General features: G+C 37.9%; 1 protein-coding gene across 2 annotated transcripts in view; it reads right to left on the reverse strand.

Moving 5' to 3' along the window:
* Positions 1–1259: 1259 nt before the first annotated feature.
* vash2 (vasohibin 2) overlaps positions 1260–13323 on the reverse strand; it is a 170042-nt gene continuing 157978 nt past the window's right edge. The window contains exons 7-8 of one of the 2 annotated variants that reach the window (XM_043695855.1): positions 5330–5424; positions 1260–1940 (exon numbers count right to left, since the gene is read on the reverse strand). In XM_043695855.1, coding sequence (XP_043551790.1) covers positions 5352–5424 — 73 coding nt within the window. In that variant the 3' untranslated portion in view covers positions 1260–1940; positions 5330–5351. Of the gene's footprint in view, positions 1941–5329; positions 5425–13323 lie in introns of those variants that run through there. The other variant, XR_006312519.1, reaches the window with a different exon arrangement.

Raw genomic sequence — 13323 nt, forward strand, 5'->3', positions numbered from 1 at the left:
AACTCCCTTCAAATATATTAAGAAAATAGCTTAGATCCCATTTTTTTCTTATTTTAAAGACAAATGCCAAGTGTTGTGTTCTGGATGCAATTCAATTGGTCAAACTAACAGGCTCAAAAGCAATTCAGACTTTATTCTTACACTATAGTTAAATTACAAACAAAAGAAAGAAGAAGTGGAATAATTTAACTCTTTGGGAAACTTAATAGAATAATAGGTTATTTAACTACCAAACAGCAAATTGGTCAAATAGGTTATTTAACTACTAAACAAATAGATTATCACATGTACAATTTTCCAGCGCAGGAAGAAAGAATATCGAGAGAGAGAGAGAGAGAGAGAACCGAAGTGTTTTGCTGTAGCAGGGAGAGATGTAAAGCAGTTTCCAAACTACAACAGCTCCAGAAAGTTAAACTGAAACTCTAGTTCTTTGGGAGCTTGACCCCACCCCTTCATGCTGCTTCTATTGTTCAAACTTTTAAAAAAAACAAGGCCTCACAAGCTGTTTACTTACTGGCTTGGAACAGACTGCTTTCCGCCTCTGTCTCAACCTCTCTTCATAAAATAAAGGTCAAAATACACCTCTTAAATACACCATTGTGTTATCACAGTATGTTTACCTTGCCTTTAAGGGAATTCACCTTTAATTACTCTGTTTTGTGTTTGCAAATTTGCAACTTTTCTTGGCAAGTTGTCTCCTTTGGGTTTGCTAACTGAACACAGGGAAATCAGCTGACTTGCTGCAACATTTGCTTTCTATGTTATATCATGTTTCATGTTTACATAAACATACTCACGGAGTTAATCGCTGACAAGCAATTGATTGTTAGACCACTATCATTAACATGGCTATCACTGAAGATGCCTCCATGGCATTCTGTCATTCCTGCTGATGTCCAGATGCCATTCAACTGGTTGGGGCCCATCTTCACAGTCACATTGAACACACTGTGTAATATTTTCATGGTTTTGCAGAAATGGCATGTGTTTCTTCAACAGAGTTGGCAAATTACAGCAAAGCATGTAATTTTTAAGCTGCAGAAGGGCCATAATAACTATCAAAACTCCCACATGAGATGGACTCCAGGATATTGCATATCCATGAACAACAGCATTGGAGATCAATTACTCACTTTTGCTGAAAGTGTGCAGGATGTGCTAACTTTCATTCCTTAGAGTAAGCATTATGGGATGTCTCCACCCAGCATGTTTGTTATGAGGTAAATGTCCAAATACCACCACATTCAGGACAAATTTGACTTTTATAACTTTATTAAAACATTTCATGCATGGTGTAAAAGGTACACATTTTTCATCATCAAAACATGCAAGTCTGAAACAACATTGATTCTTATATTCATTAAAAACGCAGTTCACAAGTGTAATAAATAGAAATATTTTAGCCAAGGTCAGTTAACAATTACTTTGTAACAAATCAATTTATGGCCAAAGGTTTCAAGCACAATATATCAAGTAATAAAAAAATTTGCATTCAAAAAAATGTTTAAAAAATTCAGAGGAGCTTGTGTGTCACAGTTTGTTCTCACATTTTTGATCCTGGCCCCAGTGCAGTAATTCTAATGCTGCCCCATTTATTCACTACTGTAAAGCAGCTTTTGATTAGGGTAAAGCAACATGCTTTTTAAAAACACCTTTATCAACACTGAAGAAGTGGAAGATCAAAGAGTTGTCAAATATTAAATGCAATTCTTAAAAATTCATTGAGGAAACATTGCTGTCCTTCATGATTAACATCACTTTTATAAAACATATCTCTTAAAACGATAAATACTTTTTAAAATTCATTCTCAGGTTTGGGCATTGCTGGCATGACTGGCATTTCTTACATATCCTGATAAGATGGCGGTGTGCCTTCTTCTTGAGTGGTTGCAGTCCATGATTTGTTACAGATGAATGGCTCACTAGGCAACTTCAAAGAGCTGTTAAGTGACAAGCATATAGATGTGGAACTTGACTTATATATAGGTTAAGGTTAGGTATCTTTTTTCCCTAAAGCACATTAGTGAAGCAATTCAGCTTTTATACAACAGTTGGCTTTATGGTTATCTCATATTTTAAAAGAAAACTTATACCATCTTTCTTTTAAAACAGGATTCAACAATCATTTTAAAAGGCATGTATTAATAAAATAACTTTGAGCTTTAAACTGGAGTCGCTGTTTTATGGGATATGAAAACAATGTTGAATACTGAGAAGTGAACAAACAGTATGGGTTCCAACAGCCAGGTTACACAGAGAACATTATTGTGCATAAAATACACCATGGCCTCATTTTCACACACACGGGCAAATCATGCCTGCTGGTGTAACTTGCACTGTGGGGTCCTCTTTCATAAATGGGAAGTATTTACACATACACATACACCTTTATTCTAAGCTGCTTGTAAGAACACACAGCTTCCTAAGGCAGCAATACATAGAAGATGCTTTGTATCCTTTACCACCAACCTTCCCACAGGCCTTACAATTTTGGACGTTGAAGTTATAACACAAAAATACCCTCAGGTTTCTTCAACTTGGAAAGACTAATGACCATTTATAAAGACAAATATTGAAAATGATTGGCACTTGGGGCCCTCGCTATTTTCACCTGTCTTTCACCATATCGCTTCAACATGTTTCTAAGCTTCCTCAGTTTCAGAGGTAGGCCAAATGACTCCTCAAGCCTGCTCTGCCATTCTGCTCTAACCATACAGTATATTCCTGGATTCCCAATAGTGTCCAAACATGACCAGCCCAATAGGGTTTTCGCTGAACTTTCAGATGAAATAGCACACTAATCACCCAAGCTGGATTCTAGGGAATACTTCAATACAAACTTTCAAATCACAAGTAGTGAATGCACAAAGAATGGCAGTGGCAGTTTATGATAAGATGGAACCTGTGCTTGCAAAAAAACCTGGAGAAGAATCTGCTATAGTAGCTCTTAACTACTTGACAAGAACAGTTTAAAATTAATTCATCTAAAAATATGAAATGTTTGGAAATGAAAGTCAATGAAACTTTGCCTTCTATGGTTGAATGCAACTTTTGAATGATTGTTGTCAAATTTAAGGGCTGATTGGTTGGGTCAGAGAGTATTCTTGCTATCTCTTTTCTGTACAGTTGACACAAAAGAATATAAATACGTATTTTTTTGAACCATAAGTCTCAATGCTCCCTATCAATTGTTATAAAAAATTCTTACAATCTAGTAAAAAATAATGGCTGAAGTATATTTGGAGTGTGAGAAGCTGAACTCAGAGCTTGTAGACATGATAGAATAAAGCTTCTAGAATCTGCTTCTTGTTGTTTTTATATCAATACATATTGACTGCCCTTCTTTCCCGAACAAAACCCTCACATTGGCTACCTTGAAATATGAAGAAAGCACCTTGTAATTTGTTTGTCAACAATGTGTATTCTAAAAATAAAGTAGAAAACTCTAATATTGTAGCAAGAATACAGAAAATACAGTGGAATGGAGGTGGCGCTTTATAAGAGTTTGTTGGACAGTTCTGACAGTAAGATCTGCAATTGGAAAATAAGTCTCTGGAAAAGTTTAAGTTTCAAGATGCAACATCATTTTATTTTGATTCTAGCTTTCCCAAATAAGACAAATGCAGTCATCAAGACTTGCAACTAAGATGTAAGACTATTTTAAATGCAAATTACTTTATGTCCAAACCAAAGACTCCATATTATATGATTAAGGGTTTTGTACTTCTCTCTGATCTCAAAAAAATTACTAAAGCCAAAATAAGTTGAAAAAGGAACCTCAATGTTTGATTTCAATTTCATCTCTTGGTATGGTATAAAAGAAACAGATCCTAGCAGCATTCCAATCTCTGTTTCTGACAATGAAGAATTTTCAAACCTTGCTCTAGTCCAGAGTCCAAACTCTGAATTTCTGTGTTGATGGCCAATAGGGGTGTGTGTGTATCTGTGTGTACCCTTTCTTTATGAACCACAGAAATCCACAAAATCCCAAATGTTATATGACTGACTATCCCACTTACTGATACGACAGCCATTGGAGACATGTTCATATTGAGTCCTGTCAGACTGCTGTTTTCATCTCTTGCCACTATCCACTAAGTGGTATATGAAACTTTGAAAATGATAACAAAGATTTGGTTAAAAATCACACAACACCAGGTTATAGTCCAACAGATTTATTTGGAAACCAAATAAACCTGTTGGACTATAACCTGGTGTTATGTGGCTTTTAACTTTGTACACACCAGTCCAAAACCGGCATCTCTAAATCATGACAAAGATTTGGTTATTTGTGGATCTATATACAGAATGCTATGGGAGGTATGGGAAGGGAGTGATCTGATTCATAGACTACAGTCTACTCTGGTGTATAAGAGCTTTAGAAACAGGGAAGGCCTGGATAAAATAAATGGTCCCATGTGAAAAGGATAGAATTTGCTCAGCTATCTCTGCTTGAAGAGCAAAGTCACCAAGAGCCTGATCACCTTGTCAAAGTTTTCAAAAGCTTGGGCTCCTTGTCACAAGTAAATGGGATCTCAAGTCAAACATTAAGATGCCAAAGTGTGACTGGGGTTCTACCAGGCAGAACTTGGATGATTCCGAACTCCAGCCATTTTCAAACACTACAAAACAATCAGAATTAGGACCCAATTTTTAAATTGCTGTTGACCCCAGAAATGTTGAGGACAATTATGCCCACACCACAGGCTTGACTGATGTTAGCTAACAAAGTACAAACCAGCGATCCTGGTCAATTTGGTTGGTGTCTTTACCCCCCAAAAAACACAAAAATATTGGTTTGCTCCATTTTTTCTAAGTTGTATAAAACATTTACAAACCACACAGAAAATGATTATTAACAGTTGCTCTGGAGAATGTTTTCTTTTTCTCTCTTCCATTGGTAATTTCGAGTACTGGTAGTAAACTTTTTCCCACAACTGTTCTCTATTGCTTTACTAGTCTTTAAAATTATTCACCTATTCCTATTTACAGTACAAGTATCAGCCACTGTTTAAGCATTAAGGAAGCACTGCTGTCAGACTTTCAGTCAAGCATTAAGTGTTGGGTTCACACCATAATGCCTTGGCAATTACAAACCAATAATAGGAATACTAATCACAGTGCTACAACTGGGGAACTGAACTGTGTACATTTTAAAAAATATAAGTTAGATGAATGAGTTAGTATCCCACTTGTTATTAAGCTACTGGTTCTGTAGTCCAAGCAAAAAAGTGTACACAAATCTTCATAAATAACGTTGATCTGATACAACAAACGACTGGAAAGTAAAGTGCAAGAGAAAGCACCATTGAAGATTATGAAAAAGTACCAGCTTTCACTCCATGGCTTCTTTAGATACGGATTTGATATCCAACATCATTCAATGTGCTGAGTTCTGCTGGCTTCTTTTCTGTTATTGCAGGTCTGAAAGAATAACAGAATGAACAGTCTAAGAATTAGGTTTGATTTTAGAACCTATAGACATACAATTTAAACTCAGATCAATAGATCAGACATGTTTAGTATTTATGACTTAAAATCAGTCTTGCCTTGATTACATGGTCTGCACAGAATTATATAGGGCTTTTGCTCAGTTGCACCCTGAGACTGATAGAACCTGACCTATTTTATGATGCTAATTGAGCTTCTTCTAATATTAGTATAGTGTACAGGGTGTGATTCACTGTGAATATGTAAAGATTATACTAAGCTGATGGCTCAAAGTATCCAAGTTTTAACAGACTGGTGGATTTCCTTAATAGGGAACTGGATGAAAAAGTTAAAAAAAACACTGGCTGCAAGGCACATGGACACACTGGCTCCAGTTTTAGGAGGTGGTCTAAATTTATTTCTTGCAGAGCAATTAAACAGCTTCATGTAAACAGGTAGCCACCAAAGAGGCTCAGGAATAGTTACGAGTAACTGATCTCCACTTTATTCAAGTTTGAAGGCCAAGGTATAGGAGGAAAGTTCTCACAAAGCATTCATTTCTATTGGGCATTCTACAGTAATACATGAACATTGTGGGGCGGTCCTTTAGTTTACATAAAATCCAGGCTTGCATCAAGTCTAGCACAGAGCAAGAGCATATGAAAACACAACTCATGAACCAGACACTCCATAGACCTGAACGCCCAACACAGCCGCCAGTGTCTGATGTGTAGCAGTGCTGTAGGCCACAAAGGATTGTATTATAGGCTTTAGATTTAGTCCATAGATACAAAAGATTATTTTTGACGTAATAAGTTACCTGACCACAATGTTTAAAATACAGATTGCAGGCAGAAGTCACATGAATACCACACTATGGGGAACTATGGAAACCTATGCAGATATGCTCGCAGCTGTTATGTGTCAGTTGAGTCTTTCACAAGTATAGGAAACCTTCTGTAATTCAATAGACAGAAACATTTCTTTTAAATTTCTTACACACTTCGGTTGAAAGTATTTAAATAAGTTTAAACTGTTTTACAGATGTCTGGTATCATTTTTATTTACATCATCTATACAAACTATTTGTATCTTGACTTAGCTAAAGGTAAATAGAAAAGTGCAGATCTTTGGCTATTTCTCAATAAGGCATTACTCAGTTATTAGACTGTGACCCATATTAACCAGCAGGGCTAATATTTTACAGAAAGAAAATTTTAAAACAAAATAAGCAAACATTAAAATAAAAGAGGATGAATATTTAAGGAATTAGCCATTACAATTCTGAAAAATGTTCTACAAGCCATTAGGTGTTGACAAACCTATATCCTATTGAATGTTAGTATCATGGAATCATTCATTACCTGATAATTAGAGAACAGAAGGAGGCTTTTTGACCTATTGTTAGCCCTTAAAAGGAACAATTCATATACTACTGCCCTGCCCTGCCAAATCCATGCACATTGCTCCCTTTGAGATAAGCATCATAGAATTTTATCACACAGTAAAATTAAATTAGAATTCCATCTAGGATTGATTCACCATTTAAGATCCGAGCTTGTCTGAAAACAGATATATTGCGAAATTGTTGCATTGGCAAGCAATTATATTAATAAAGATACCTGGTCAGAGTAGAAAAGCTTGGACCACATATCAAAAATAAATATTTTTAAAAAAACTTAACCTACTCACAGCCCCCAAGAAACACAATACCACTCTGCTGATTTGAAGACTTCAGGCCTTTCCAGATTTCAGTAGTCACTCAGAAAGATGATAAACTAAGTTGGCATTTACAAAACCATAACCAAGTGCCAATTGTCACAATGGATAGAATTGCATCAAATACACTGCAATGGCAGCCTTCCCCCTCATAAGATGATAATTTGTATCGTGGAGGTTAATTAGATCACAGACCCGCAGGAGCAGAAAGTCCTTAGGGACTCCAGCAGTAACAGGTGTGCAGTTCGTGGTGGGCAAATGCTTGACATTAATGATTAGTAAATTAACTAGCGTTCCAAATATAAGACCCTTAGTGCAGCCAACAATTGCTGTTAATAAGATCTATCCAAAAGCAAGCACAAATATTGCAATACACAGTCATGGTATTTGAATAAACTAAATTAGAAAAAGATGTGAAATCTATTCAGCTCAGCAGTTCTTGTTCAGTCCCAACAGAAACTGAATGACTTTACAATCTGACAGCTTTCCTGAAGTATTTTAAATTACCTCAAAATAGCAACAAAATACTTTTGTACAAATATTAAAACAGAGCTACTTTTTAAAGTATTGGAAATTGAAACTTCTAAAATACCTTCCAATTGACTATTAGGTTTCAGTAAGTGTAATGTATTCTACCAAATCAACAGACAATCTGGCATTGCTTTAGCTCTGATAATGAACTCTCAGTAAGCAATAATTCCAAGAAAAAGAGAGACCCACCCTGTTATAGCCAAAAAGCCAAAACTTGAGAAGGGACATTCCACACAGATTTGGGTACTGTGTGTCTACAACACTCTTTAGGCACTTCAAGAACATAATCTTAGTTTGCTTAAAATATTGTTTGGATTGAGCCTAATTTTATTGACAGCTTTTGGGATCATATTAACACAGTAGAGGGGATTTGTTTCATTGTGTTGGTTGAGGTTTAGTAAGCAAGATATTTTATATAAATGCTTGGAAATTTTGTGTGATAATTTTATCTTTGAGACTTGCCTATGTGTTGCGTTGAAAACAAACGTAATTTGCAGGATCTTAACCCCTCACACATTTGACATTTGAAATTATATTTATGATGGATGCAATCTGCCATATGACAGCAACAAATTAAGACACATTAAAGAATGCCCTTTCAAAGAACTGTCAAAATAGTTGGATAGAAATTGTAGGGGGTTTCAACTTCCCTCATATTAACTAGGGTAGTCATAGTGCGAAAGGTCTTGAGGGAATGTAATTCTTAAAATACATCCAGCACAGCCTCTTAAGCCAGTATGTAGAATACCCTAAAAGAAAGTCCTTAACTTAATTTTTTAGTAACAAAGCCAGGCAAGTGGTTCAAGTAACAGTGGGAGAGCATTTTTCAGACAGTGATCGTAACTCAGTTAGATTCAAGATTATTATGGTTAAAGACAAACATGGGCCTAAAATCTAAGTTTTAGATTGAGAGCAAGGCCAATTTTAATAAGATCAGATATGATTTGGCCAAAGTGGATCAGGAGCAGATACTTTTAGGTAAATCTGTGTCAGCCCAGAAGGAGGATTTCAAGAAGGAAGTAGGGAGATTACAGGGCCAACATTGTTCTAATAAAGATAAAAAGTTCGCCTAACAAATCCAATGAATCCTGGATATCAAGGGATATACAGAATTGAATAAAGAGGCTTATGGCAGATATTGAGGCCACAAAACAACAGAAGTCCTAGAGGAGTACTGAATGTGCAAGGGCAAATTTAAAAAGGAAATAAGGAGACCAAAAAGAAGGCATCAAAGAATTGCGGCAGGCAAAAATAAAGGAAAGCCCTTAGTTATTTTGCAGGTACATTAAAGTAAAAGGGTAACTAGAGAAATAGTAAGGCCTATTAAGAATCACATGGTAATTTGTGCATGGAGCCAGCAGATGAGGATAGGGTTCTAAAAGATTACTTGTGTCTGTGTTTATTAGTGAGAGGGACAATATGGTTATAGAAGTCAGGGAAAAGGACTGTGATATACTTTAAAAAATCAGCATTGACAGAGAAGAGATTCTGAGTAGTCTGGCAGGCTTAAGAGTAGATAAACTTCTAGACCAGATGAAATATATCCCAGGCTATTCAGTGAGTCAAGGGAGGAAATAGCAGAGGAGCTGGCAATAATTTTCAATTCCTCTCTGACCACAGGAGAGGTGCCAGAGCACTGGAGGACAGCCAGTGTGGTACTGTTATTCAAGAAGGGAGCAAGTAATAAATCAGGACTGCGAGCCAGTCAGTCTAGCCTCAGTGATAGGGAAACTATTGGAAGCAATTCTGAGGGACAGAATTAATCTGCACTTGGAGAGGCAGTGAGTAATCAAGAATAGTCAGCATGGTTTCGTTGAGGGGAGATTATATCTGACCAATTTGATTGTGTCAAAGAGATGATCGAATGTGTAGATGAGGGCTAGCTATTTGATGTAGTATACTTGGAGTCAGCAAGGCTTTGGCAAGGCGTGGCATGAAAGGCTGATAGCAAAAGCAACAGCCCATGAGAGCCAAGGAAAATTGAATCCAGAATTGGCTCAGTGGCAGGAAGCAGAGGATGATGGTCAAGGGCTGTTTTTTTTTTGTGCCTGGAAGTCTGTGTCCAGTGAGGTTCTGCAAGGATTAGTGTTGGGGCTCTCACTATTTGTGATACATGTAAACAATTTAGACTTGAATGTAGGAGGGTTGATCAGTAAGTTTGTGGATGAGACAAAAATTGGTTGGGTGGTAAATAATGAGGATTAAATTACAGAATGGTATAGATAGGCTGGTCAAATGGGCTGATGAGTGGCAAATGGAATTCAATCCAGAGAAGTGTAAGGTTATGTGCTTGGGCAGGACAAACAAAGCAAGGGAATATACAATGAATGGTAGTTTCCTGAAATGCACTGAGGATCTGAGGAACTTTGGTGTACATGTCCACTAGTCCCTGAAGGTAGAGGGTCAGGTAGATAAAGTGGTTAAGCAGGCATATGAGATACTTGCTTTTATTAGTCAAGGTATAGAGTTTAAGAGAATTGAGGCGAACACTGGAACTGTAAAAAAAAGTTGGTCAGGCCACAGTTAGAGAGTCAGAGTATGAAGGATATTTACCAGCATGTTGGCTGGCCTGGAGAATTATAATTATGAAGAGAGATTAGATCATTTGGGGTCATTTTCCTTGGAGCAGGGGACACTGAGTGGTGCTGGGTGGCGGTGGTGGTAGTGGTAGGGCTAGGGAGAACAATATTGAGAAATGTAGAGTGTAGACAGAAGGAAGCTTTCCCGCCCCCAGTGGGCAGATCAATAACTGGGGGCATAGATTTAAGGTAAGGGGCAAGAGATTTAGAAGGAATGTGAGGACATTTTTATTTACTCGGAGGCTGCTGGGAATCTGGAACTCACTGACTATAAGGGTGATATAGACAGAAACACTCAATTATTAAGCAGTATTTATGTACCCATCTGCAATGTGAACACATACAAAGATGTGGGTGAAGTCCTGGTAAATGGGATGAGAATAACTGATTGTTTTGACTAGCGCAGACTCAATGAGCTGAAGGGTCTTCTTTCTGCAGATCTCTGTGGCTCTGAAGAAGTTCAAAGTTAACTTGGTAACAATCAAATTGTCTCGAGATTTCAAATGTCACAGAATCTAACATTTTTTTTTGTATCTGGTAATCTGCATTTGTCTAATTAGAGACAATTAATGTTGGTACATGATAATAAAGTCTACAACCCCTGGGAAACCTCAGGGTAGAATTCCCCTAGAAGTTCCACTGTTAACTGCATCCCCACAATTTGCATTTCATGAGATCATGACTAACAAACAGCTTGGATTTTAACTGGCTTGCTCGGGTTTTTTTATGTACTCACAGGCTTAGCCAGCTTTTATGACCCATTCCTGAATGGCACTTGTGAGTTAACAGTTAGGACAGTTTAAAAGTCAACACGTTATTGAGGTTCTGGAGTCATATGTAAGCTTGGCTGGGTAAGGATGGTATTAGAGATATTAGATGGTATAGGGGCATTAGTGAACCAGATGGGTTTTTCCTGACAATCAACAACAGTTTTATGGTCATCATTAGACTTTTAAAATTCATTTTTGTCAAACTGAATTCAAATTCCATCATCTGCCATGGCAAGATTTGAACCTGGGACATTACCTGGGTCTCTGGATTAACAATCGAGTGTGTGGTATTGAATAGGAAAGGTTTAGAAGGATTTGGCCAATTGATGGAAAAGCACAGCAGGTCAGGCAGCATCCAAGGAGCAGGAGAATCGACGTTTCAGGCATAAGCCCTTAATGAGGAAGCCCTGATGAAGGGCTTATGCCCAAAACATCGATTCTCCTGCTCCTTGGATGCTGCCCGACCTGCTGTGCTTTTCCATCATTTGGCCTATATCCTTCTAAACCTTTCCTATTCACATATCCATCCCAATGCTTCTTAAATGTTGTAATTGCACCTGCCTCCATCACTTCCTCTGGCAGCTAATTCCATACATGCACAACCCTCTGCATGAACAAATTACCCCTCAGGTTCCTTTCAAATCTTGCCCCTTTCACCTTAAACATATACCCTTTACATTTGACTCCCCTATCTTGGGGAAAAGACCATGCCCTTCAAGATTTTGTAAACCTCTATAAGGTCACCCCCTCAGCCACTGATGCTCCAGGCGAAATAGCCCCATATAACTGCACTACTCCTACTTCTGTCCCTCCAAGTCAACATGCTGCTTTGAACAATTATGTGATACATAGTGGAACAGGTTATGTATTCGTCAAATACAAAGCTTGGCCCTGATGATCCTAAGACACCCCAAAGGGGTACATTTTAAAATGTTATTTTACAATCCCCTGCAGAATTGAGAGGTGCACTCATGCTCCTTCCACCCAGACACAGAGCATTTCTGACTCTCTTGATCAATTTGCCCTTAGTGTCGCTCCCCTCAGTCACATCCAGGTCCTTCCCTATCCTTTATCCATACTGCAGCCTCCAATTGACATACTCAGCCATTACCAAGGTAGTGGAGCTGAGGTAACTGATCAATTTCATGGAAATGCGTAGGGCTGCTCTTTGCTGCCTTCACAAGTTCAACATGCTCTGTGCCAACCATCTCTAGTTTCAGTAAACCATCCTTAACGGTTCTTTTCAAATAACCTTTTCATATGTAAACTGTTGCTTCTTAAGCTACCTTAAAATAATTTATGAATAGTCAATTGCCTATTTTTAGGTCAGTGCATGTCCCAAGTCCCAAGGTTGTGACAAAAAGCAGTCTCTACTTGAAATATTTTGGTGTTAATCGTGTAACCTCCATAATGACAAAGTTGGAACAGAGTTTGGATCTATGCAGGCAAATGCTTTTCAATGCATAGGCCCAGCTCTTAATTGCAAACCGGCAACAGAATGACTCAGAATAATTCCTACCTCTCTAATTGCTCAGTTCTAACATTTGGACAACTCAGTTCAAAGCTACAGAGTAAGTGACTTGTGCAAGGGTGCCTATGTCCAGTTATAGCAAGATTCAACTGATTGAGATTCCTTCTGTTTTTGTCATTCAGAGATCTATAAAGGGCCATGTCCAGTTCCTGGCCTTTCCTTAGGGTTCTGCAAAGAGTGAGAGGAGAGGACAGGGAGAGAAGAGGGAGAAATGACAAGTGTTGGATGGAAACTGGAGAGCATTTACTCAGAGTACCTATGAGGAATAGGCATGCTATTGTGCAAAACTGAGGGTGCATGTCACTGGTGGATAGTTAGACAGGGATATGAGGAACTATATAAATAAAAGGTACACCTGGAACATTGGTTGGTGTGTATAGTGATATGCCACACTAAACTTGAGAAGGCAGAGTGAAGGAATTAATACATTCATGATGTAAGTCAATGCACCATTAATCCCACATTCCCTGACTTGTTTAGGGCATTGAAGCACTCCCTACATTGGATCAACGGGCATGTTGCATCTGATCCTAAACCCTTGGACAATCTCGATCCACATATCTTTGAATCAACAGCAGGCTTCTCCCTCCGATTATGAAGGAATAGTACTTCCCTGCGTTGATCTGGGTTCTTATAACCTCCTAAAATATATTCAGGGAGAAACTGGAAAAGCCAGCTATAGCCTTTGACAGTGTTGACTCCATTTCAAGTTTTGTTCCTCTCTTCATGGCTACTACAAGATTTCAGAACGCATGTCACAGAA

Source organism: Chiloscyllium plagiosum, chromosome 9 (genome assembly GCF_004010195.1).
Source record: "Chiloscyllium plagiosum isolate BGI_BamShark_2017 chromosome 9, ASM401019v2, whole genome shotgun sequence".
Lineage (NCBI taxonomy): Eukaryota > Metazoa > Chordata > Chondrichthyes > Orectolobiformes > Hemiscylliidae > Chiloscyllium > Chiloscyllium plagiosum.